We start from the raw sequence: 27,773 nt of genomic DNA, 5'->3' as shown, positions 1-27,773 counted from the left end.
TTTCCAGTTGTAAAATAGCTGCTCTCAGTATTTTTGAACATATGGGTCCTTCTCCTCTTTCTCTGACCTCTTTGGATAGTTTTTAATCACTGGGTATGCACAGGTTAGTAGTTTTTTGGGCATATTTTCAAATTGCTTTTCAGAAATGTTGTATTAAATCACAGCTTCACTAAGAGCATATTGGTGTGCCTGTTTCCCCCACATCCCCTCTAGTATTTGTCATTTTCCTTTTTTTGTCATCTTTGTCAGCCAGTCTAATGGGCCTGAGGTGATAACCTCAGAGTTGTTTTAATTTTCATTTTTCTATTTATTATTGACAGAGCATTTTTCATATAGCTAATGAAAGCTTGAATTTGTTTCTCTGAGAAATGCCTAGTTATAATGTTTGATGATTTTATTAATTGGAGAATGCCTCTTTTTTGAGTCAGTTGCCTTTCTGTGTATATATACATACCTGTACATGTATGTATGTATGAGACTTTTATGAGAGAAGTTGCTGCAAATGTTTTCCCCCAGTTTCTGTCTTTTTCTCCAACTTTAGCTTCACATGTTTTGTTTATGCAAAAATTTTGCATTTTTTATTTTTAAAAAAATTTCACTTAACATTCATTTTTAAAAGTTTTGGGTCCCTGATTTTCTTCTTCCCTTCCTCTTGTCTCCTTCACATGTGCAGTCATGCAAAACATTTCCATATTAGTAATGTTATTTAAAAAAACCCAAGAAAATTAAAGAAAAGAGCATGCTTCTATCTGCATTCAAACTTTTATTAGTTCTTTCTCTGGAGGTGGATAGCATTTTCCTAAGTACCTCAGAATGGTTTTGGATCATTTTATTGCTGAGTATAGGTAAACTTATACTATTGAAACTTAATCATAATATAATATTGCTGTTACAGTATACACTGTTCTGCTGGTTCTGCCTATCTCACTTTGCATCAGTTTGTGTAAGTCTGCAAGTTGTTCTGAAAGCATCTTGCTCAATATTTCTTATGGCACAATAGTAGTCCATCATAATCATATACCTCAACTTGTTCTGCCTTCCTCAATTAAAGGGCATCCCCTCAATTTCCAACTCTTTGCCACCACAAAAAGTTGCTGTAAATTTTTTTTGTGCGTTTAAATCCTTTTCCCTTTTTTGATCTCTTTGGAATAAAGACCTGATAATGGTATTGCTGGTTCAAAGGATATGCACAGTTGGGCGTAGTTCCAAATTACTCTCTATAATGATTGGGCCAAAACTCTACCAACAGTTCATTAATGTCCCACTTTTCCGACATATCCCCTTCAATATTTGTCATTTTCCTTTTCTGTCATAATAGCCAATCTGGCAGGTATGAGGTGGTACCTCAAGACTTGTTTTACTGTGCATTTCTGTAACCTGTAGCGATTTGGAGCATTTTTTTCATATGATTATAGATAACTTTGATTTTTTTCATCAGAAAACTGCCTGTTCATATCCTTTGGCCATTTGTCAGTTGGGGAATGATTTCTTACAAATTTGACTCAGCTGTCTGTATATTTGAGGAGTGAGACCTTTATCAGAGAAACTTGCTGTAAAAAAATTTTCAAAGTTATGATTACTATGTATTTCTCTCCATCCTGTTTTTTCTCCTTTCTCTCACTTTCTCTGTCACTCTTTCTTTCTCTTCCTTCTTCCCTCCCTCTTTCCCCTATCCCCCTCCCTCCCTCCCTATTTCTCCTCAAAAGTGTTTTGCTTCTGATCATCACCTTCCTCAATCTATCCTTTCTTTTAACCCCTTCTTCTCTTATCCTTTTCCCCTCCTAAAGATTGATTTTTATACCCAGTGATGAGAGTAAGGTTTAAAAATCTGTCTCCTTCCCCTCTGCTGTAAAAACTCACTTTGTTGTGAGATAATTTACCCCATTCTACTTCTCTCTTCCCCTTCTTCTTACCTATATCCCTCTTTCTCATCTCTTAGTTTATTTAATTTCTTTAATTTCTTTTAGTTTTTAACATTTCATTTCCACCAGATTGTGAGTTGCAGATTTTCTCCCCATCTCTCCTTTCCCTCCACCCCAAGATGGAGGGCATTCTGATTACTATTTCCCCTAATCTGCCTTCTTATCTATCACCCTTCCATCCTTCTCTTATCCCCTTTCCTTCTGTTTCCCTGCAGGGCAAGATAGATTTCTGTACTCCATTGCCTGTATGTCTATCTTATTTCCCAGTTGCATGTAAAAACAGTTTTTAACATTTGTTTTTAAAACTTTAGGTTTCACGTTTTCTCCCTCCCTCCCCACCCACCCTCATTGAGAAGGCAAGCAATTTGATATAGATTATACATGTGTAGTCATGCAAAACACTTCCGTAACAGTCATGTTATGACACTTAACTATATTTACACCTCCGTTCTATCCTGCCCCTCATTTATTCTGTTCTCTCCTTTGACCCTGTTCCTTTTCAAAAATGCTTCCTTCTGATTACCCCCTCCTCCCATTTGCCCTCCCTTCTGTCATCCTCTCTTACCCTACAATAAAGTAGGGGGGAAGGGGTTATGATAGATTTTCATACCCAGTTGAGTATGTATGTTATTCCCTCTTGAAGCTAAATCCAGTGGGAGTAAGGTTCACTCATTGCCTCTCACCTCTCCCCTGTTCCCCACCATTATAAAAGCTTTTTCTTGTCTCTTTTATGTAAGATGATATACCGCGTTCTACTTCTCCCTTTCTCCTCCTTCCGGTATATTTTTCTTTTACCCCTTAATTTTATTTTTTAGGTATCATCACTTCATATTAAACTCACCCTGTGCCCTTTGTCTATATGTGTGTATGTATAACACACATATATGTGTGTGTATATATATATATATATATATATATATATATATATATATATATTCCTTCCAGCTACTCCAGTACTGAGAAAGGTCTCATGAGTTACAAATATCATGTTTACATGTAGGAATGTAAACAGTTCAACTTTAATAAGTCCCTTATGATTTCTCTTTCTTGTTTACCTTTTCATGCTTCTCTTCTTATATTTGAAAATCTTATTTTCTGTTCAGCCCTCATCATTTCATCAAGAATGCTTGAAAGTTCTATATTTCATTGAATGTCCATTTTTTTTCCCCTGAAGTATTATACTCAGTTTTGCTGGGTAGGTGATTCCTGTATTTTCCAGGTCAGAGATATTTCACATTGTCTTCTATTTTTTCATTCTTTAGGTTTTGTTTTATAATTTCCTGATTTCTCCTAAAGTTGTTAGTTTCTATCTGCTCCATTCTAATTTTAAAGGAATTATTTTCTTCAGTGAAGCTTTTGGACCTCCTTTTCCATTTGGTCAATTCTGCTTTTTAAGGCATTCTTTTCTTCATTGCTTTTTTTGGATCTCTTGCCCCTTGGGCTAGTCTATTTTTTAAGGTGTTATTTTCTTCAGCATTGTGGAGGGGGCTCTCTTTTAGCAAGCTTTTGACTTGTTTTTCATGATTTTCTTGCATCACTCTCATTTCTTTTCTTAATTTTTCTTCTCATGATTTTCAAAATCCTTTTTGAGCTCTTCCATGGCCTGCAAACAATCCTATTTTTCTTGGAGGCCTTTGATGTAAGAGCTTTGACTTTGTTGTCTTCTTCTAGTTTTATGTTATGATCTTCCTTGTCACCAAAGTAAGATTCTGTAGTATGATTTTTTTTCCCTGCTGTTTGCTCATTTTCCTTGCCAATTTCTTGACTTTTTAGCTTTTTGTCAAGGTAGATCTTTGGTTCCAGTGTGTTGGTTGTACTGTCCCAAGCTTCAGGGGTTTTGTGCAGCTGTTTTGAGAGATATTTCTAAGGACCTATAAATTTTCAATTCTTCCATGATTTTGCGGTCAAAGGAGAAGTGTTTATTCCTCTCCTGGTTTGTGCTCTTGTCTGTGAGTGACCATAAGCACCATTTTCTGCCTTGGAAGTGTGAGGAGGGTTCCCTCTCAACGGCTGCCACAAGCTCCTCCTTGCCCCAGGACTACTTCCCAGTATTGTAACCCAGATGGAAGTAAGGGCAAAGCAAGAGAATCCTGCCTCCATGCTGGAAGAGATCCCTGCAATCTCCCTCTGGTCCCCCCACCATCTGTGGACTGAGACCTCTGGCAGCAGCCACTGCCACCCACAGCCACCCACCACCACCCTAGAGTTGGGATGGAGCTGGCTCCTCTCTCACCCAGATTCCACAGACCTTTCCCTACTGACCTTTTAGTTGTCTTTGGCATTTGTGGGTTGAGAATTCTGGAAACCACCAGTGATTCAGTCCCCTCAGGCTTGCTTCAGCTGTGTCTGTGCCAGCATGGCCCATGCTGGACTGTTCTCTTCTCAGAATGGTGCAGCAGACTTTTCCTTTCGACCTTGCAGGTTGTCTTGGGCTGGAAATTTTTTTCACTGTCATTTTGTGGGTTCTGCTGCTCTAGAATTTGTTTAGAGTCATTTTTTTACAGGTATTTTGAGGAGTTTGGGAGAAGAGAGCACAAGCAAATCCTCACTTTTACTCTACCATATTGGCTCCCTGTAGTGATTTTAAATGGAATTTTCTTTTTTCTTTCTTCCTCGTGGGTTTTATAGGGTAACATACGGAAGTGCTGTGATTTGCATGAGTTATATTCTGCAGCTTTGCTTGAAGTTACCATTTTGATTAGTTTTTCATTTAACTCTATGGGGTTCTCTAAAAGATACTATCATCATTAAAAAAATACCATTTTTGTTTCTTCTTTGCCTTTGCTCCTCCCTCCCTTCCTTTCTCCCTCAGCTAGAATTTCTAGGACAGTATTGAATAGGAATACTGATAATGAATACCTTTGTGTTCATCACCTCTGATCTTATTAGAAAGGCTTATAGTTTATTTTCATTATAGATAATACTTGCTCTTGATTTTATATATACTTTTTATTGTTTTAAGGAAAGCTCCATTTAGTCTTTTGCTTTTTACTGTTGATTACAGAAATAGGTGTTGTATATTGTTAATAATTTTCTCTGCATCTATTGAAGTAATGATACGATTTTTGTTAATAACATAATCAATAGTTTTTATTGTTTTCCTAATAACAAACCAGCCCCACATTCCTGGTATAAATCCAGCCTGGTTATAGTGTATGATCATTGTAATAAATTGCCATAGTCTCCTTGCTAGTATTTTGTCTTAACATTTGTGCATCAGTATTTATTAAGGAAGTTGGTCTGTAATTTTCTTTTTCTGTTTTGATACTCCCTGGTTTTGATATGAATTCCATTTTTGTTTCATAGACAGAATTTGATAGAATCCTTTCTCTATAAATTTTTTCTAACAGTTCACGAAGTATTGAAATTAATTCTTCTTTAAATGTTTTGTAAATTCTGATCTTGAGATGTTTTCCCCCTTTGGAAATTCATTTATGTCTTGTTTAATTTCTTTTTTTAAAAATTAGTTTAAGTATTCTATTTATAGAAGATTGTGTATTCTGTTTACTGTTTTGTTAATCTGGGCAATTTATATTTTTACATATATTCATCCATTTAATTTAGATCATCAGTTTTATTGGCATACAGATGGGCAAAATATCAATTAATAATTTCTTTTGTTTCTTTTTCCATGTTTGTAAAGTCATCTTTTTCATTATTAATAGTAGTAATTTAATTTTCTTTTTCTTAAATTAGCTAATGCCTTATTTATTTTTCATTTTACTTTCAATTTTGTTAGTCTTTTGTTTATGAGGATTCCTGGTTTTGGTATTTAATTGAGGTTTTGTAATTTATCGCTTTTGTAGGTTTTTGTTGTTGTTGCATACATTATTTTATCGAAAAATTTAGAGATAGAAATGTTTCCTTGAGAACTGCTTTGGCTGCATTTCATAAATTTTCATTTTTCATTTGTTGACATTTTCTTTAATGAAATTTTTGATTATTTTTTATTTGTTCTTGAATATACTCGTCCTTTAAGGTTAAGTCATTAGATTCCAATTAATTTTGAATCTTTACTTGAAAGGCCCGTTGTAGAATGTAACATGTTCCATCATAACTTGCCTTTGGAATTTGTTGACGAGGGTTTTATGCCTTAATTCATGGTCATTTTTTTGACACAGCCAAGAATATATATATTCCTTTCAATTCCCATTCAGGAGTTTCTAGAAGTCTTGCATATCTAACTTTTCTAAAATTCTATTCAGGTTTTTAACTTTTTGTTTATTTTTTGTTGTAATTTATCTAGGACTGAAAGGGTTAAGTTGAGGTCCCTCCACTACTGTAGTTTTATTGTCTGTTTCTTCCTATAATTCATTTAGCTTTTACCTTAAGAATGTAAATGCTTTGCCATTGGTGCATATATGTTTAATACTGATATTAGCAGCAAAATATAGATTTCCCTGCCTATCTCTTTCAGCTAGGTCTGTTTTTACTTTTATTTTGTCTAAAATCATACCATTGCATTTTTTTTTTTTTACTGTAGCTGAGTGTAAGATTCTACTCTAGCTCTGTATTCCAATTCTGTATATATATCATTCTATTTTAAATATGTTTCTTGCAAACAGCATATTATTAAATTCTACTATTCTCTTCCATCTTATGGGTAAGTTCATCCCATTTACAGTTATAATTTGTAACTGTATTTCCCTCCATTCTTTTATCTTGCAGTTTTTCTTTCCTAGTTTTTCCTTCTTTCCCTGTTTCTCTTAATCTACTGTCATCTTCATTCCCTCCACAGTTTCCTTTTGGATATTTTTGTACCTAGCTGATTTTGGGTGTGTATTCTTTCTTCCTTTTACCAGTTTAGTAGACAGCAAAGGTTGTTTCATCTGTTCCCACAACCCCTACTATTCCGTCCTTGTTGTGTAAACTCCTTTTTATGTACCTTATTTATGTGAGACAATTTTCCCCATTCCTCTTTTACTCTCTTCCATACTCTTCTAGTATGGTTTTCTTTCCCACCCATTCTGTTCTTTTGAGGTCATCCAAATGCAACTGAATCAGTCTCAGATATGCTTTTCTTTTCTTTTTTTTTCACCATAAATATCTTTATTAAATGTGAAAATATACTGGCATAAAAATAGTACCCACATTTGTAGATATATCTGAGACCCAGTTCATTGTGTTTTAAGTTCCTTCTCTTTTTTTATATAAAACATTCAAAAATTTTAAGTTGCATTGTTAGTCATCTCCTTCAAATAGCTGAACTATAGCTTTAGGATAGGAGTAGTATTTAACTTACAGTAAGAAAGATCACTAGTTTTTTAACCCCTGTCAGTCTTTCTCACTGCAAGCAGAGGTGTGATAAATATAGATAAACAAAGGCAACAAACTTTTGTTATTCCACAGAGCCACTCAGTGGCTAATTTATCAGATACACTTTTCTAATTAGATTCCTTCAATGACCTCTGGTGATAATAAAATTCTGAGGGGTTAAATGTATCATCTCATTGTATAATAATGTAAAGGGTTTATCCTTGTTTAGTCCCTTAGGATTTCTCATTTATGTTTAGTATTAATACTTATTAGTGATATAAATATGCTTCAATCTGCATTCAAAGTTTAATCAGTTTTTTCTCTGGATGTGGAGAGCATTTTTCCTCATAAGTCCTTTGAAATTGTCTGGGATCATTGCCTTGATCAGAGTAACTAAGTCTTTCACAGTTGATTATCCTCACAGTCTTGTTGTGAGGATATACTGTATATACAATGTTCTCTTGGTTCTGTTCCCTTCATTCTGTATGAGTTCATATAAGTCTTCCCAGGTTTTTCTGAAACAATCCTGCTTGTCATTTTTTTTTTAAATATATAGTTTATTTTTCAGTTTGCAACATTCATTTCCACAAGAATTTGAATTCAAAATTTTTTCCCCATCTCTCTCCCCTCACCCTAGGACAGTGTGCACCCCATCCACCCCTTTCCCTAATCTGTCCTCCCTTCTATTACCACCCCCTACTCCCATCCCCCTCTCCTCTATTGTCCTGTATGATAAAATAGATTTCTATACACCATTGCCTGTATACCTTTATTTCCCAATTGCATGCAAAAACAATTTCTAACACTCATTTCTAAAGCTCCCTTCTTCCCCTCCCCACTCACCTGCATTGAGAAAGCTAGCAATTTGATATAGGTCATACATGTGCAGCCATGCAAAACACTTCCATAACAGTCTTGTTGCAAAAGACTAACCACATTTCCCTGTATCCTACCATCCATTTATTCCATTCTCTCTCAACCTATCCCTCCACAGTAGTGTTTGCTTCTGATTATGCTTTTCCCCAATTTGCTGTCCCTTCTGTTATCATCATTGCTGTCTTATCCCCTTCTTCCCTGCCTTCCTGCAGGGTATAGATTAGATTAGATTTCCCTACCTAATTGAGTGTGTGTTATTCCCTCCTTTAGCCAAATCCCATGAGAGTAAGCTTATTGTTCCTGTTTACTTTTTCATGCTTCTTTTGATTCTTGTATTTGAAAGTCAAATTTCTGATTCAGCTTTGGTCTTTTCATCAAGAATGTTGGAAAGTCCTCTATTTCATTGAATGTTTATTTTCCCCCTGAAGTATTATAGTCAGTTTTGCTGGGTAGGTGATTCTTGGTTTTAATCCTACTTCCTTCAGTCTCTGGAATATCATATTCCAAGCCCTCAAATTCCTTAGTGCAGAAGCTGCTAAATTCTGTGTTATCTTGATTGTGTTTCCATTATACTTGAATTGTTTCTTTCTGGCTGCTTGTAGTATTTTCTCCTTGACCTAGGAACTCTGGAATTCGGCCTACAATATTCCTAGGAGTTTTCCTTTTAGGGTCTCTTTCAGGAGATGATCAGTGAATTCTTTCTGTTTCTGTTTTATTCTCTGGTTGTAGAATATCAGGACTAATCTAATTTTTAAAGAACTATTTTAAAACTTTAGTGAGCTTTTGGACCTCCTTTTCCATTTGGCCAATTCTGCTTTTTAGGGCATTCTCCTCATTGGCTTTTTGACCTCTTTGCCATTTGGATTAGTCTGTTTTTTAAGGTGATATTTTCTTACGCATTTTTGGGGTCTCCTTTAGCAAGCTATTGACTCACTTTTCATGATTTTCTTGCATTGCTTTCATTTCTCTTGCGAATTTTTTCCTCTACTTCTCTTACTTGATTTTCAAAGTCCTTTTCAAGCTCTTTCATAACCTGAGACCATTTCATAATTTTTTTTTGAGATTTTGAATGTAGGAGCCTTGACCTTGCTTATCTTCCTTTGGTTGTATGCTTTAATCTTCCTCATCCAAAAGGATGGAAGAAAAAAATACCTTTTCTCCAAGAAAGTAATCTTCTATAGTCTTATTTTTCCCCCCTTTTTGGGCATTTTCCCAGACAGTTACTTGAGTTTTGAGCTCTTTATTAAGTGGAGGGTATACTACCCCAGATTTCTGAGGTTTTGTTCAGCTACGTGGAGGTGTTTATGTCTCACTTGGCCTGTCCTCTGGTCTGTGAGCAGCCAAAAGCACTCTTTTCTGCCCTTGAACTACAAGTATGATTCCTTCTCCACAGCTTCTGCAGTTCCACCACACCAGTGCTTCTCCTTTCACCCCAGGAGCAGCACTCAGGACTGAAACTCAGATTAGTTGGGTGGATAACCCCACTGTTTGTAGTCCAAGAGCTCCAGAAACGGCTGCTTCTGCAGCAGTGGCTGCCACTGTCCTGAGGCTCCTGCCAGACCATTTTCCCCTCACATTCAGATGAGAGATTTTTCTCACTGACCTTTAAAGCTATCTTTGGTGTTTGTGGGTTGAGAAATCTGGAAACCGCTGCAGCTGCCAGCCAGTGCCTTTAGGCCAGCTTCCAGTACTGTCTGTGCCAACTCAGCACAACTGGACTGCACTCTGCTCAAAGCCCAGTGCAATAGACCCTTCCTGTTGGCCTTCCAGGTTCGCTTAGGCTGGAAGTCTGTTTCACTCTGTCATTTTGTGGCTTCTGCTTCTCTAGATATTTTAAGGGGTTTGGGGGTAAAGCTCGAACAGGTCCCTGCTTCTATCTCTCTCTTTTTATGCTTAGCTTTTTTCTTCCTTCTCTTGATTCTTTTCATATATCACAATTTTTACTCAGCTCTTTTCAGCAGGAATGTTTAGAAGTCTTCTATTTGATTAAGTATTCATTCCCCTCCACCCTCACCATAGGAGTTTTTTGCGCTTTTTGCTAGGGTAGGTTATTTATTCTTGGGTATAAGCCTAGGTTGTTCTCTGGATTATCATATTCCAAGCTCTCTGCTTTTTTAGTTGTGACCACTAAGTCTTGTGTTATCTGCATCGTGAATTCTTGATATTTTTTTTCAGACTGTTTAACAATTCATGCAAGTCTTTTCCCAGTTTTCTTTGAAATTCATCTGTTCATCATTTCTCATAATACAATAGCATTCCATTGCATTCATATACTACATATACTTGTTCAGTTATTCCACAGTTGATGGGTATCCCTTCACTGTTAAATTCTTTGCCACCCAAAAAGAGCTATTATAAATATTTTTCTACATTTAAGTCTGTGTGGGATGGCTCAGGTCCCTACATAAATCAGTTACTCAGAGGCCTCTCAAAGTGATGACAGAAAAGTGATTTATTCGATTCTCGAGAAGCGGGACTTACCTGTAGGAGTAGGAAAGCCGAAGACAAAGAAAAGTGCGGTGATTTATATAGACCCTAATGCAATTCCCTCCTCCCCCCACTGACCATTATCCTCATTAGCTGAGAATATGGTCTTACATTCTAGACACGAAATCTAACCAATCCCTTTTGAAATGAAGACATCGAGGAATTATGTAAGTTTTGTCCAATCATTGAGACCCTAATACACTACACAGTTTTATATCCTTATATGGAACTATTCTATTCTAAAAATATTGTAACCTTGAGCCTTTAGGCCTTACTTCACCCCTGGGAGAAAAATTACAATCTGAGGAGTCTTCACTAAGTCTATCCCACTCAAGTCCTTTCCCCCTTTTTTATGATCTCATTGGAACAAAGATCTGGTAATGATATTATTGGGTCAAAGGATATGCCCAATTGGGAAAGTTTCAGATTATTCCCTAGGGTGATTGGATCACATCCCAACTCTACCAATAGTGCATTAATGTCCCAACTTTCCCACATCCTCTCCAAAATTTTATCATTTTCTATTTCTGACTATTTGCCAATCTGATAGGTAGTGGTACGTCAAGAGTTGTTTTAATGTGCATTTCTCTAATCAATAGTGATTTAGAGCATTTTTTCATATGACTATGGATATCTTTGATTTATCTGAACATTACCTGTTCATATCCTTTGAGCCATTTCTAATTTTCAAGGAATTACTTCCTTCAGTAAGTATTTGTACCTCCTTTTTCTATACTGTCAACTCTTTCATATTTTTTTTCCCAAGCTCTTTCCAGTTTTCACATTCTTTACTGTTTTGCTCTCTTTTGATTTTTAGAAACTTTTTTTTTTTTTAGCTCTTCTAGAAATATTTGTTGGGTCTGTGTCCAAGCTGCATTTTTCATTGAGGCTTTGCTTATAGATTTTTCTCTTTGTGTCTTGAGCTTCCCTGTCATTCTAATAACCTTTTATTGTCAAGTTCTTTAATTTATTCTTCTAGGCTACTTCCTTACTTTAGATTCTATATTAGTGTTGGACTGTGTCCATTTCTGGGAGGGATGTATCTGGTTTGAGCTTCTTTCCTCATAGGTCCTTATGTTGTTCTTAAAGTTCTTGTTGGTGGCCTACAAGCTTTTAGCACCTCCAAAATGGTGTGATTCGAGGGAGGAGGGAATCTGTTTCCTGCTCTCTGTGTCTGAGTTCTATAGGTTTCTGACCCAGGTATAGATGTTTTGACTGTTTCCGGTTGAGTAGACTTAGTTACTACTGACCCTGTATGAGGCTCTGCAGCTTTAGAGCACCTGAACTGCTGGCTCCCCTTTGTTCTGTAATGCTCAACTATTTTCCTGTGATCAGAGGGTGCATAGCTATTGTTTGCTTCCTGAAACTTGTTCCTATCTCACTGCACCACAAAGGCCAGTGTCCACAATTGTTCTTCTTTACTTTTGATCCATGACCTAGAACTTGATAATAGGCAACTGAACTTCCACATACCATCTGTTCCTACACCTGCAACTTGCGCAGGAAGATTTCCTAAGATCTTTTTTTTCCCTCAGTGCCCTGCCTTGAGCCTTTTTCTGTCCCTGCAGAGATGCATGATGCCTACTGTTGCTGAGGGTAGCATACATACTCTTGCCCAGATCCCTTTCTCAGTACCCACAGACCTCTTTCCCTAAGCCAACTGCAATTGGAAAAATGGCTCACTGTGACTTATTTCATGCTTTCCTTATCAGTATTCTTTCTGGTGTGTTCTCTAGATTTTTGTTTAGGTGAAGTTTAAGAGCTAGGCTAAAATGCTTCTTTTGACTCTGTCTCCATCTCCCACCCCTCCAACCCCCATCCCGCTCTACCACTCCATATCACAAACATACAGAAATGTCATACTGTTGATCTTGTCATGATCTGCAAGCATTTAAATTCTGTTTGTAAACTCTAAAATTCCTTTACCCAATCATAATCTTTTTTCATTCCATCTTGCCCTCTTTCTTACAATACCTAACACTTTTTTCCTCCTCATTTTTACCTCTAGTTCCTCTTCCCCTCAGTGCTTGACCAAGTCACTACCCCATACTGGCCAGCTAGCTTCTCCTGCCTTCTCTGTCTCTACCCTGTTGATGAAACAATCCAGCTCTGTACTTTTCTCTTGACACAAGCCCTATCACTAACATTTCCTTACACATCCCAGCCTGGAATTAATTCTTACCACTAGCTGCCTTTGTTCTTATTCACATGTTGCTAAAAGGAGCTGAAGAAAATTGTAAAACTGTGTTGACGAGGTAAAATTTATGCTCTATTATCTCAACTGGGACCTCATCACAGCAAGGTAATCCTTTTTCCCCTTCATAATAAATTTCTTCTGTCACTACAGCAGCTATTCCAAACTTTTTCATATCTCCTCAAGCCTGCCATCATACATCCTCATCACACCCTTTCAGCTAGCCTCATACTTCACTGAAAAATTGAGACTCTTTGTTTGCCCTGTTCCTCATCTCACATCATTCAGCTGTTTTTTTCTGCCATATTCTCCACCCCATTTCACATGAAAAAGAGGCTCTTTTTTTCTAAGGCAATTTCCTGTTTATGTATCTTTGAACCCTTTCCATCCTATTTTCTCCAGCAGACTGTCTTCTCTATTATCCCCACTCTCTTACTAATCTTTAATTTCTCACTGTATTTGTTACCTGCAATAACATTGATGTCTTTCCCCTCCTTAAAAATACCCTCATTTGGTTGATCATCTCATCTAACTGTCATTCTTCTCAGCCAAAGAAAGGTGCTTCCTCCACTTATTACTTCTAAACCCTCTACAGTCTGGCTTCCAATCTCATCAGTCAACTGAAATTCTCTCTCCAAAGTTAACATTTCTCTCTTAATTTCCAAATCTCATGGAAGATCTTCTTGTCTTTGTTTTTATTGACCTCTGCCACCATCATTCTCTTTTTCTGCATACGTTTTTCTTTCAGTATTTTCTTGACAACTGCTAGAATCCACCTGGTTCTTCTATGTGGCTGACAGCTCTTTCTCAGTCTCCTTTGGTGGATCTTCTGGTCACACTGAGTGTCTCCCCAGGGCTCTGTCTTACTTAGTATTGTTATCATCTTTGATAGGTACAGTTATAGTTTCTCTGTAGGTGATTCTTAAATCTTTCTTTTTATCCAAATCTAACCCCTCGCCAAACCTCCAGCCACTAACTTTTCTTCGGAAATCTCAAGATTGGATGTTCATAAGCATTCTCAACATGACCAAACAGAACTCAAATTGCCACTAAAACCCTTCTTCCTTTTTGACTTCTCTACTATTAAGGGCACCTCCATTTCCCCATTTATAAAGGCTCTGACTTCTCATCCATGGCACTACAGTCTCCTTTATCTCATATATCCAGGGCCAAGTCCTGTCAATTCTGATTCATAACATCTTTCATATGATACATGTTTCCCCTCTTTCTTCTGGGTCAGTACCTGCTACCTGAGCTCTCTTTGTAGCTTTCCAATAGGTGTCTTTCCCTAAACTCTACCTTTGCCATTCTGTCTTCTTCACTGCCAAAGAGATCTTCCAGAAGAGCACAAGCCTGACCATATCACCTCCCTGTTAGCTCTAGGATTTACTGTACAGTCTCCTGTTGAACTTCTGAAGCCCTTCATTGGGCCCATTACCTGTCCCATGTTCTAAAATGTTACTCCCCTCCATGAACTTTAGGATATGCCTCTGTGTTCTGTTCTTTTTCATTGCCTGCACCCTCCGCCCCATGCCTGGAATGCTCTCTTTACTTACCTTAGTCATCTAGGTGGTACATAGGTGGCACAGTGGATAGAGCACTGAACTTGGCATCAGGAAGACCTGGGCTCAAAACTAGTCCTAAATACTCACTGTGTGATCCTGGGCAAGTCACTTATACTGTCTGTTTGTTTTGTTATCTGTAAAATGAGGATAATAATAGCACTTACTTAGGTTTGTTAGAAGGATAAAATAAGATATTTGTAAAATGTTTGGCAAACCTTCAAGTGCTGGGTAAATGCTTGCTATTATTAATATCATTATTACCCCAGCCTTTCCTGGCTTCTATCAAGACTCAGCTCAAATCCCATCTTCTATAAGAGATTTTTTTTCTGGTCTCTTCCACTGATGGTGCTTTCCTTCTAGACTGCCTCCTGTTTATGTATCTTGGATGTGTAAAGTTTCTGCCATGTTTTCTCCTTCAATAGAATGTGAGCTCCTTGAGGGCAATAACTGTTGTTTTTACCTTTTTGGGTAGTCACCTGCACTTAGCACAATACCTGGCATATGGTAAGCACTTAATGCTGTTAACAGTAATTATTCCATTGTACCATAATTTAGTTAGCCATCCCCACTTGGTGAGCATCTACTTTCTTTCCAGTTCATTGCTGTCCCCAAAGAGTATTATTATAAATATTTCAGTGCATGCAAAGACCTTTTTGTCATTGACCTCTTTGAGGAATATACATAGCAGTAGGATTTCTGAGTCAAATGCAATGGCTTCAACATCATTTTCTTCTCATAATTCCAAATTGCTTTCCAGGAGAGTTGAACCAATTCACTGTTCTTCCAAAGTGAATTAATGTGGCTATCTTTTCGCAACCCTTCCAGCAAACATCTTTTATCACCTTTGCTAATGTGAGGTAAAATTTCAGACTGATTTTGATATACATTACCCTTGTTGATGATTTGGTGCATTCTTTAATATAGTTAATAGTTTGTGATTCTTTTGAGACCCTTTTTTTCAGGTCCCTTAACCATGTAACTTAGGGGAATGGCTTTTTTGTTCTTACATATTTCTGTTGTCTATATATCTTATGTGTCAGAATTTTATCTGATCTATTTGATATACAGATTTTTCTCCCAGTTGATAGCATTTATTCTTATCTTAATTGAAGCTTTTATTCAATAGTTTTTCAATTTCATATAGTCAAAGTTATCTACTGAATTCATTATATTTTCCCTTAAAGCCTTTCTCTCTCCTCTCCCTACCCCATGTTGTTAAGGGGCATCACTATCCTTCCAGGCTCACAACCTAAATGTCACCCTCAACTCTTCACTATCTCTTACCTCCCCACCTCATTTCCCACCCCAACCCATATTCGATCTCTTGCAGAGGCCTTTTGATTTTGCCTTTGCAAAATCTCTGGAATACGTGCCTTTCTCTCCCCTGACACTGCCAACATCCTCATGTTGGCCCTCATCACATCATAGCCAACTATTGCAATAGCCTGCTTGTGGGTCTGCCTGCCTGAAGTCTCTTTCCACTGCAGCTAATCTTCCATTCAGCCACCACATGATTTTCCTAAAGGGCTTGTCTGACCATGTCAGTTAACTCCAGTGGCTCCCTATCTCCTCAGATCCTCTAGGAGACTGCCAGTGAAAAATTCCTGGAGCCAGGAGATATCTGGTAGAAGATACAGCAAAGTCAATGTTACTGGAGGCCAAAGAGTAGAATATGAAAAAGTTTATAGGAGTCAGGTTGTAAAGGACTTTCAAAGACCAAACAGGTTTTTATATTACATCCTGAAGGTGACAGGGAGGTGTTGAAGTTCATTACTGAGGAGTGAGGTACGTGGTCAGGCGTGTGCTTTTTTAGGAAGATCATTGTGATAGGAAGGAGGAGGACCGAAGTGTGGTTACTTGAGGAGTGTCTTTTGCAGTTATTTTTGAATTGGGTTTCCCTTTATATTTTCGCCTCTTAGATTTTAACACTCAAATGCTGTTGATTTTTGAGAGCTTATTTTGTAGCTTGCAACTTTGCTGAAGCTATTAATTATCTCAATTACTGCTATTGTTTATTTCTTGGGAGTTTCCAAGTAAACCATCATTCAGCAAATAGGGTTAGTTTTATTTCCTTTTTGCTTGTCTTTACACATTTAATTTCTCTGTTTTATCTTAATTGATACTGCTAGCAATTTTATAGCTAAATCAGGAGAGTTACATCCTTCCTTTACTTATTTATTGGGGAAAGCTTCTAATGTATCCTCATTGCATATGATGGTTGCTTTTGTTTTTAAATAGATAACTTAATATAAGATTTTAAAAATGTCATTCTCTGACTGTACCTCATAGGGTTTTTAGAATAAATGAATGTTCTACTTTGTCAGAGACTTTTTCTGCATTTATTGAGGTAATCACAATTTTGACCTTTTTCATATGATTGTTTATATTGATAATTTTTCATGTAATTGTGTATATTGTTGATAACATAAGTGTTAAACTATCTTATCATCTTTGGTATAAATCAGATTTGGTTAGAATGATTTCGTGAATGAATGGAAGTAGTTTAACAGAATTTTATTTAAAATTTTTTTTTACATTAATGTTCATTTGATGTTGGTTTCTAATGTTTCTTTGCTTCATCTTTCCTTAGTTCTGGTTTTAAGGTTTTGTCTCATAAAAGGAGTTTAGTTAGTAGAATGCTTTCTTTTCTCAACTTTTGAGAATAATTTGTGTCGTATTCTTGTAAAAGTGATTTTTTTGCGTTTGGTTTCTTCATAGCTAGTTCAATTTCCTTTTCTGAGATTGGTTCTCTGTGTGGTCTTTTGTTTGGATAATTTTTATTTTTGGAAAATGTCAATTTCATTATCCTTTTCAAATACATAGCTCTACATGCATCTATATGTTTCTGTATATGTTTGCATAGATATAGATATACATAGATGCATACCCTCAACCTTTTAAACTTTGACTATTAAAATAGTGCCAAACCACTTAGGTTAAAAAAATTTTTAAATTTAAGGAATATAGAATGTTAAACATTGCTTTGGAAAGTCAAAATTATAGATCCTGGAAGGAATTTCAGAAATCATGTTCCCTTTCAAAGAGTTATTGAAATAATTTTTTTCAGTATTCCATAGTTCTCTGCTACATTTTTTCAGTGCATTATTTTAAATTTTTTATTGCTTTTTTTACTTTAATCTCCCATTTCAATTGATTTTGTAGTACTTGCTTTTAAGATCCCATTATCACTTTTCCTTTATGTCTGTCTAATGAAGTGGTATTATAATGGTTGTCATTTCTAAATGTTTTGTTGTAGGTGATTCAGCACCCTCCTCCCCCCTTTTGAATGATGTTTGTAGTTAATGCTTTTGAAAACCGATATAATGCTATTTTTATGACTTTCAAGCCTTTGGACTATAAATAAAGGTGGCCTGTATTTTCCCCATGTAGACTTTGAGTTTGCTTGGAGGAATTGAAAACTTTGTTGGGTTTAAATATCTTTTTGAATAAACATCTTAGATTCTGAAGAATTGCTAACAAAACATGACCTATTCCGTACATTTGCTTTTCTTTTAGCACTTAGCACAAGACGTTGCCCATACTGGGTGCCGATTGTTTCTTTTGAATTATGTCTTAATAATATGAAAGGAGAGTGCCACAAATAATGATGATGAGCATTTGTATAATTCTTTAAGGAATGATTACAAAGAATTTTGCAAATATTTCATCTTCACAAGAACCTGGAAAGTAGGTGCTTTTATTATCCTCACTTCACAGATGAGGAAACCAAGGGTGAAAAAAGTAATTTACCCATGGCCACACAGCTAGTATCTGAAGCAGAATTTGAATTCAGGTCTTCCTGACTCAAAAGCCATCACTGTCCACTGCATCATGAAATACTATTGACATTGCGTATCCTAATGTATGTGTTCGTTGGGGTTTTTTTGTTGTTTTCAGAATCAAGCCCTGGCCAGGGCTATGATATAAACTCAAATTCTGAAATTTTAAGGAAAAATTTAATAAAGTTCTACTTTACTTGTTAATTTCAGAATTAAAAGTTACTTTTTCCTCCCCCTTCTTCCCAAATCTATGCTTTCATGGATTTCCCTTATAATTCAGAGATTTAAAGCTAAATTTCATATGCCTTGGCCAAATCAGTGAATACAGAACAGAAGTCTTGGTAGCTTTTCCTGTACTTTTCCATTTGTCCTGCTGTAAAGAACATACGTGTGTTTGTATATGTGGCCTAACATCACACTGTGATTCAGTAAGTAAATACAACCACTGCCTGCCATAAAAACTTTGGCTTAACTCTTCCCAGCATGCTGAGAAGATAAAATCTGATGGAGAAAGAGGAAATAATTTTTAACTTGCCCCCAAATAATTTTCAGAAAGGTGTTGAAATTTAAATTGGTTGTAATTATACTTTTGTAAATATATTTTGGGCCTTGAAGGGAAAAATTTCAGTAAGTGGAAGTGAGGGTAGGAAAAGAATCCATTCTAGATATGGAAGATATGGAAACAAGAGTATGGAGACATAAACATACCAACATACTTTCCTAAGTTTTAATTTCAACAGAACTAGTGTTCTGTGGCTGTGGTGTCTTTAAGAAAGTGATAAAAAGATAATTTCTTTCATATTAATTGGTAACATCTTTTATTTTAAATTTAGTAAATTGAACCGCTAACATTTAGAGCAGAAGTGTCAAGCCAGATTAAAATGTAATTGGAAAATGTTTACCAAAACAAAATAAAAAAATATAACACCACATAGATATTGTTAATTTGTTGTTTTCCATGCCAGTATGTGGTATGTGGTCCATAATCTTTCTATTTGTTTGACACCATTGATTTAGAAGATAGAACTTTTTCCCCCTTAAGGCATAGTCTTCCTCTCTGATCTTTTCTTTCTCCTCCCCCCTCCTCTCAACTTCCCATTAGGACTGAGTGTGGATTAACATCAGTCAGTAGTTGTTAATGGACCTTAGCAGAAGTTACTTCAGAATTGTCACTGGTGATTTTGCCACGTATATCAAATCAAAGTTCTTAGTCTTTGATTCAATATAGCTAAAATAAATGTATCTTTTCTTTCCATTTTAGGTTATGCAATGGTCTCTGCAAGATGGTTTGTCCTTAATTTGGAGCTTTTTAAGACTGACATATGCTGGTACTTCATCTTCTATAAGTGGACTATAATTTCTTCTCTTACAACAACTACATAAGCAGACAAAATTGCAAAGATCTGCCCTGTGTCGAGTATGACAGCCACGACCCGTGGCTCTCCAGTAGGAGGGAATGACAGCCAGGGCCAGGCTCCTGATGGACAGTCCCAGCCTCCCCTCCAACAGAATCAGGTATGAAGTGGAAAAATGTTGAATCCATTATGTAAAAGTGTAGTATTAAATAGTAGTGTGATGGATAGATTAAAGCTATTTATTTTTATTATCTTAAATTCTAAGAAAACAAAATAAGTATACATTATACCCAAATAGGGAAAATATTATTTTAGAATGTGGTTCAGTAATTATGGTCTTTACCCCTTTGGGATCTGTGATAAGATATGCTAGTTGTTTTTGTAATAGTCATTATTTTTTGCAGGAATACTTTATTGAAATATTGGAATGAATGCTGGATTTAAGTCAGAAGAGCTGGGTTGACATCCTGGCTGTGATTTTTGCTACTTGTGTGACCTATGACAAGTCATTTAACCCAATTTGGACATGAATTTCTCATCTGTAAAGTTAGGGGATTGTATTAGGTGATGTCCAAGGTAATTTCCAGCTCTAAATTTATGATCCTATATTTCTCTGTTCATATTATAGTTTGCGTAGCTGTCTGGTAACTTTTGAAAATAGATTTTTATTGACACCTATTGATTTTTACATTGCATATATTACCTACTACATCCCTCCCTTGTCCATCCCAGGGATTTATCCCTTATATTCAAGAATTTCTAAAAAGAGAAAATACGAGAAAAAATTTGACAAAACTAACCTGTATAGCAAATTTGTTGGATATTATTTGTAATGTTTCACATGCCTGGTCCTCAACCTTTGTAAAGAAGTGGAGGTCCTAACCAGATATATGAGACATTTGACAACTCCTAGAATCTCCTGGTCCAGGATCGCAGAGCCAATATGGCAGAGTAGAAGCAGGGACCTGACTGAACTCTCCCCCTAAACCCCTCAGAATGCTTGCAAAAAATAACCAAACAAATTCTAGAGCAGCAGAAGCCACAAAATGACAGAATGAAACAGGTGTCCAGCTCAAGACAATCTGGAAGGCCAACAGGAGCGATCTATTGCACGGGACTTAGAGGGGAGTGCAGCCCAGCATCACCAGTGCCAGCAAGATGGAACTGGAGCAAGCCTAAGGGCGCAGAATCACTGCACTGTGGTTCCCAGACTTCTCAACCCACACGCACGAAAGCCAGCTTCAAAGTCAGGGTGAAAGATCTCTCACCTGGTGAGAGAGGAATGTGGTCCAGCCCCAGGGTGGTGCAGCCTCTGCTGCAGGGCTGGCCACTGCTTCTGGAGCTGTTGGCCTACATACAGTGGGGGAATCAAGTGTCTGATCTGGGTCACAGTCATAGATGACAGCCCTGGGGCAAAGAGTAGTTCTGGCATGGTGGAGCTGGTAGTGGCTGTGGAAAGGAAATCCTACTTGCATTTCTAGGGAAGAAAAGAATGCTTGTTGTTGCTCACAGACCAGAGTCCAGGCCAAGAAAGGAGTAAACACCTCTTCTTTGATCATACCACTTTGAAGGAGCTGAGAATTTACAGGTCCGTAAAGATATCTCTGAAAGCTGTTGCACAAAGCCCCTGAAACTTGGGACACTTACCTTCCACTTAAAAAGGATCTCAGAGGTCAAGTGATTAACTGGGAAAATGATCAAAAGGGAGAAAAAAATAAGACTATAGAAGGTTACTTTCTTGGTGAAAAGGTATTTTCTTTCAAGGAGGAATACCACAGCATACAACCAGAGGAAGACAGCAACGTCAATCCTCCTACATCCAGAACCTCCAAGAAAAATATGAAATGACCTCAGGCCATGGAAGAGCTGAGAAAAGGATTTTGAAAATCAAGTAAGAGAAGTAGAGGAAAAATTGAGAAGAGAAATGAGAGTGATGCAAGAAAATCATGAAAAGTGAGTCAACAGCTTGCTAAAGGAAACCCCCTAAAAATGCTGAAGAAAACAACACCTTTAAAAGTAGAGTAACCCAAATGGTGAAAGAAGTCCAAAAAGCCAATGAAGAGAAGCATGCTTTAAAAAGCAGAATTGGCCAAATGGAAAAGGAGGTCCAAAAGCTCACTGAAGAAAATAATTGCTTCAAAATTAGAATGGAGCAGATGGAAGCTGATGACTTTAGGCAAGAAATTATAAAACAAAACCAAAAGAATGAAGACATAGAAGACAAGGTGAAGTATCTCATTGAAAAAAACAACTGACCTGGAAAATAGATCCAGGAGAGACAATTTAAAAATTATTGGGCTACCTGAAAGCTGTCATCAAAAAAGAGTCTAGACATCATCTTTCAAGAAGTTATCAAGGAATCTGTCCTGATATTCTAGACCCAAAGGGTAAAATAGAAATGGAAGGAATTCACCAATCACCTCCTGAAAGAGAGGGAAAACAAAAACTCCTAGGAATATTGTAGCAAGATTCCAGAGTTTCCAGGTCAAGGAGAAAATATTGCAAGCAGCCAGAAAGAAACAATTCAAGTATTATGGAAACGCTATCAGGATAACACAGGATTTAGCAGCTTCTACACTGAGGGATTAGAGTGCTTGGAATATGATATTCCAGAAGTCAAAGGGGCTAGGATTAAAACCAAGAATTAACTACCCAACTAAACTGAGTGTGATACTTCAGGGGAAAAAATAGAATTTCATTGAAATAGAGAACTTCCAAGATTTCTTGTTGAAAAGATGAGGTAAATAGAAAATTTGACTTTCAAATACAAGAATCAAGAGAAACATGAAAAGGTAAACAGGAAAGAGAAGCCATAAGGGACTCATTAAAGTTGTACTGTTTACATTCCTATATGGAAATATATTTGTAACTCATGAAACCTTTTTCAGTATTAGGATAGTTGGAGTGTGTGTGTGTATGTGTGTGTGTGCATGTATATGTGTGTATGTGTATATTGTATATGTGTAGGTATATGTATATGTGCATATGTATATATACACAGGGCACAGGGTGAGCTAAGTATGAAGGGAGGATACCTAAAAAATAAGTGTTGAGAGTAATGTAATGGGAGAAAGACATAGAATGTAGTAAAGCATCTCACATAGAAGTCGCAAGAAAGAACTTTTATAATGGAGGGAAAGAGGGGAAAGGTGAGAGGGAATAGGTGAGTCTTACTCTCACAGGATTTAACTTAAGGAGGGACTAACACATCATTTGGGTATGGAAATCTATCTTACCCTGCAGGAAGGAAAATAGGAGGAATGGCAGATAGGTGGAAGGGGCCATCAGAAGCAAACAATATTTTAAGGGAACAGGTGAAGGGAGAGAATGGAATATATGGAGAGCAGGACAGGATAGAGGGGAATGTGGTTATTAGTCTTTGGTAACATGACTTTTATGGAAGTGTATTGCATGGCTACACATGTATGACCTGTTATTGAATTGCTTACTTTCTCAATGAGGGTGAGTGGAGAGGGAAGGGAAGGAATGTGGGACTCAAAAGCTTTGAATGGTAAGAATTGTTTTTGCATGCAACTGGGAAATAAGTTGTACAGGCAGTGGGGTTTAGAAATCTATCTTGCCCTACAGGAAAATAGAGGGGAGGGGAATGGGAGAAGGGAACTGGTAGAAGGGAGGGCAGATTGGGAAAAGGGGTGGTTGGGGTGCATGCTGTCCTGCAGTGGAGGGAGTGGAGAGATCAGGAGGAAATTTGGAATTTAAAATCTTGTGGAAGTGAATGTTGAAAATTGAAAATAAATTATATTTTAAAAAAATAAAAGGAGGTAGGTTTAGATGTGAGTAAAAAAAAAAGAATCTCCTGGTCCAGAAGTGGACAAAAGCTGCCATAAATGCAGGTAGTAGAATTGAGGTGATTAGGTCCCTTTTAACCCTTTTCACCATGATCCTATTGTGCTTTGAACTCTCAGTTTGAGGTATTTGAAGAGACATCATATGGATATTGAAGTACGCCTGAAAGGGAAAACTGAAAATTAAATTCCAACATCAAGTAAAAGTACACCACCACCCAGAAGATAGATAGCCACAAGGAACTGGAGAGGACGCTATAATATTATGGCATGAATTTCCGAGGAAATGTTATTGAATGTGGATGTCAAAGTGATAATCAGAAGCAAAAGTTATGCTGTTTCCCTCTTTTAAGGAATAGGGTAGAGTGTGGTAGAAGGAACCAGTAGCATTGAAGGAAGTTTCCAAAGATGCTGGAGGTCTTAAGGCAAGAACAGGTTAATTTAAGGCAGTGAAGAATATAAAGATACAATTGACAAGCATTTATTAAGTACCTGTTATGTTCTAGGCCTTAACCTCTTCTTTTTCTTGTTCATCCCACACATTTAATCAGTTGTCAGATTTTATAACCACAAAAACTACATGCCTTCCTTCTCTCTATTCAGTGTTATCTTTGTAGTTCAGACACTCGTCATGTCTTACTTGATTCCCTGCCTTTATTAGTGTCTCCCCTTTTCAATACATCCTTTATGCAGCTGGCAAAATTATTTTCCTGAAACATAGATCTGACCATATCTTACTCCATCTCCCTTCTCAAGTGAACTGCAGTGGTTCCCTATCAACTGTGAACTCCGCCGTTTGGATCTAAGCCTGCTGAATTTCCCACGAGCTGCTCTTCTAACCCATCTCAGCCACAAACGACGAAGGTCATACCCTTGTTCTTGCCAACACTCACAGATTAACCACCTCTTTGTTGAAGAATTCTGAAATCCTCTTTTCCAATCATAATCTTGCTTTTTTTTTAACCTTTCCTTCTGCCTTCTGTTACAAAATTCTATTTGTCATAATTCTATTTGTCATCTATACTGTGACCAGTCCTTTGACCCCTCATTTCTTTCCCAGGATATCTCCTTTTCACTCATCATTCTCTCCTCTTCCACATCTTAATCTCTTGAAGAACCATTTCACAACTCTATATAATCCTCCTCTCAATTCTCCTTAGCTTCTCATTGATTACTAACATCCACCACTTAGCCTTAGATTTGTTGACTTTACTTCTATACATGTGTTGCTAAACAGAGTTAGAGAAAATATTGCAACTGTTCTGACTTGGTCCACTTCAAATTTATATTACACAACCTTAAATGAGTACTCACTGCTGCTTGGCAGTCCTGGTATACTTCCTTTATCAATATCCCACTCTCTCAGTGGCTCTTAGAAACCTTTTCATCCCTCTTAAAACATTCCATAGCTCCCTCACTTTCCCCTCTCTCATCTGGGAACCTTGCCTCATATTTTACAGAAAAAAATGATGCCAGTTACTCTTCTTCCCTCTTCCTGATTTCCTGTCCCTGAGGTTCCTTATGCCTCCTTGCTTCATCTCTTTCTCACATGTTAAAGTGGCCTTTCTCCTTACTGAGGCTAACCACCTACCTATCCTTGTTCAAGTGATCTCATTTCATCCCATCTCTTCTGATGAAGTGTCCCCTCTATCGTCTTGTACTGCCTTTTTGTTCCTTCCCTACAGCCTGCAAACATGCATAAGCATGTCTCTCCCATCCTCAAAAAACCCTCATTTGATCCTTCCATTTCTGCTGACTATTCTCCTATATCTTTTCTGCCTTTCTGTGCTAAGCTTCACAAAAAGACCATCCAAAATAGGTTCCTCTACTTTCTTTCCTCTCATTCTTAACCCATAATAATCTGGCTTCTAATCTTATTATTTCACCAAAATTCTTTTCTACAAAGTTAATACTGATCCTCTTAGTTGCCAAATCTAGTGACCTTTCTTGATCCTCATTCTCCTTTACCTCTACAGCCTTTGACACTCTTGGTCACTCTTTCCTGGTTTTCCTCTTGCCTATCTTAACTATTCCTCAGAATCCTTTGCTGGATCCTCTTCCAGATCATGCCCTCTTAAACATAGGTGTCCCTTAGGGTTCTGTCCTAATTTCTCTAATGTTCTCCCTCTTAACTACTTCACTTGGTGATCTCATCAGTTCCTATGTATTTAATTATACTGAAAATTCTCAGATCTACCTACCCTATCTTGCTCCAAACTCTGCTGATCTCTAATCTTGCAATTCAGTGTTTTAGACATCTCAAGATGAATGTCCAGTAGATATCTTAAATTCAGCATGTACAAAACAGAGCTCATCTTTACTTCTAAGCCAGGGATGGGGAACTATTTCAGTCAAAGGGCCGAACTTGAGGACCCAGATGGCAACAAGTGGCCTGAAGGCCCACAGGTTTCCTTTCCTTGTTCTAGATCTTTCCTTCCCCTACCTTCCCTATTAAACGTAGAGGGCAACATCATTCTCCTCTCACAACCTAAAAGTTATTCTGGATTCCTCATTATCTCTCATACCACCACTACCCCACCACCTCCTATAAACTAGCTCTTAACAAGGTCTGCAGCATCTTTCCTGGACTGTTGAAATAGACTGCTGGTGAGTCTGCCTACCCATTCTCCATTCAACCACTAAAGTGATTTTTCTAAAACACAGGTCCAACCATGTTATCCTTATACTCAGTAAAGTTCAGTGACTTCCTGTTGCTTCAAAGATCAGATATAAAATCCTCTTTTTGGCATTCAAAGTCCTTTATATCCTAGACTCCTCCTACCTTTCCAGTTTTCATACACCTTACTCCCCATCATGTACTGTTCAGTCCAGTGATAGTGGCCTTATAGCTGTTTCATGAACAAGACACTCCATATCTTAGGTCTGAGCATTCTCATGGCTGTTCTTCATGCCAGGAGTGCTCTCCCTCCTCTGTTCTGACGAGTAACCTCCCTGACTTCCTGTAAATTCTGATTCCTCCATGAGTCTTCCTCAGTACCTCTTACTTCCAGTGCCTTCTCTTTTGTTACTTGTTTCCTATTTATCTTGTATATAGCTTGCTTTGTATATATTTTCATATTTTTCCCACATTAGATTATAAGCTCCTCCAGGACTGGGATTGTCTTTTACAACTCTCTTTGTATGCCCAACATTTAGCACTCTGCCTGGCATACATAGTAGGAGCTTAATAAATGTTTATTGATTAATTGATTGAAGTCATTTAATCTGTAAGAATATGATTTTAGCGATTGATCTATTGATTCATTATGGTGTACTGAGAAGAGCATTCGTTTGAGTTTGAATTTTGTCTCTGTTACTTCTTGTCTGCCCTGGAGTAAATCATTCATTTTCACTGGAATTAATGGTGATAAAAATGTTTGAACTCTTTCTTTACCTTTCTGTGGTTTTGTAATCATAAAAATCATGTTATTATTTTATGATGTTTGTCTCAAAATATCTGAGAACGTATTGTCACTTCTGTAATTATATCTGGTTTCTACTTACATCTAATATTTTCCCTTATTGTGTTTAAGTGGTTTATTGTTCATTTATACCATAATCCTTTATGTTAATCTTATAATACTGATATCAGTCTCATTCTTATTTAAGGCCATTCCTCTAGAGTTTCATTCATATTTTGCACAGTCTTACAAAAATGTTGGTAGCACTTCTCGTTTATTACTTAATTTTATTTTCTTCTCACTGATGAACCCAAGGTGCCTTATGAAGTATTAAGTTTAGTTGTTACTATAAACTCTTTGATAGTTTATTCTGCTAGTAATGAAAAATACTTACGCTTTTCAAAAGGTTTATTGGGCTACTGGGCTTTCTTTCTTGGCCTGCCTGTGTTTCTGCATCAGATCTCAGTTTCTATTGCTTCCAGTTTTCAGACTGACCTCGTATCTTTTTACCCAGTTAGGTTGAATGATGGAAGAAATATAAGCCTGTTATACTCCTTCATACTGTTAAACCATTTAAATTAAATTTTTGCTATTTTTCTGCATTACAATCTTATTTTTGGTCTTTTTGTAAAGTTGTATTATTTTAGTTGCCCTGCCTTCTTCCATTTTGTACCCATCATCATTATTGATGTATAACCCCCTTGAAATTCACCTGTTGTTCTGATGTAGGAAAGCAGCATTATATGGAAGACCACAAAGTATCATGCTGACTTTGATTTCATTTTGTTTTCTTTTATAGTACATCCTGTTCTTTCATATAGACAGTTATTTATGTTCTCTTTTAGACTTCAGAGGAGGAACTTGGCTGTGTTCAGTCTTATATCATTGTGCCTACTCCATAAGGAGTAACAGAATTTTAGAGTTGGAAAGGACCTCAGTGATCATGTGGTCTAACCCATTCTCTAAAGGAATCTACTATAACATTACTTAAAAAATGTGTGTGTAACTTTTCTCAAGATGGAAAACTCAACACCTCTTAAGGCAGATCAGTTGTATAGGAAGCTTTTCCTGATGCCACGACTAAATTGGCTTTTTGGCAACCCATTGCTTTTGTTTCTGCCCTAAGAGACCA

The 27,773-nt window shown here is 37.0% G+C and overlaps 2 protein-coding genes across 5 annotated transcripts in view; both read left to right on the top strand.

The window, feature by feature from the left end:
- LOC140508026 (uncharacterized) overlaps positions 1 to 19,478 on the top strand; it is an 87,624-nt gene extending 68,146 nt beyond the window's left edge. The window contains exon 4 of the mRNA XM_072615775.1: positions 19,341 to 19,478. Coding sequence (XP_072471876.1) covers positions 19,341 to 19,436 — 96 coding nt within the window. The 3' untranslated portion in view covers positions 19,437 to 19,478. The remainder of the gene's footprint in view (positions 1 to 19,340) is intronic.
- Positions 19,341 to 27,773, top strand: part of USP9X (ubiquitin specific peptidase 9 X-linked) — a 177,610-nt gene continuing 169,177 nt past the window's right edge. For all 4 annotated transcript variants that reach the window (XM_072615149.1, XM_072615148.1, XM_072615147.1 and 1 more), the window contains exon 1: positions 19,341 to 19,594. In XM_072615149.1, the coding sequence (XP_072471250.1) occupies positions 19,499 to 19,594 (96 nt within the window). In that variant the 5' untranslated portion in view covers positions 19,341 to 19,498. The remainder of the gene's footprint in view (positions 19,595 to 27,773) is intronic.

This window comes from Notamacropus eugenii, chromosome 5 (genome assembly GCF_028372415.1).
Source record: "Notamacropus eugenii isolate mMacEug1 chromosome 5, mMacEug1.pri_v2, whole genome shotgun sequence".
Classification (NCBI taxonomy): domain Eukaryota; kingdom Metazoa; phylum Chordata; class Mammalia; order Diprotodontia; family Macropodidae; genus Notamacropus; species Notamacropus eugenii.
The sequence above is the reverse complement of the archived record's forward strand: the minus strand, read 5'-3'. Positions and strand labels throughout refer to the sequence as shown.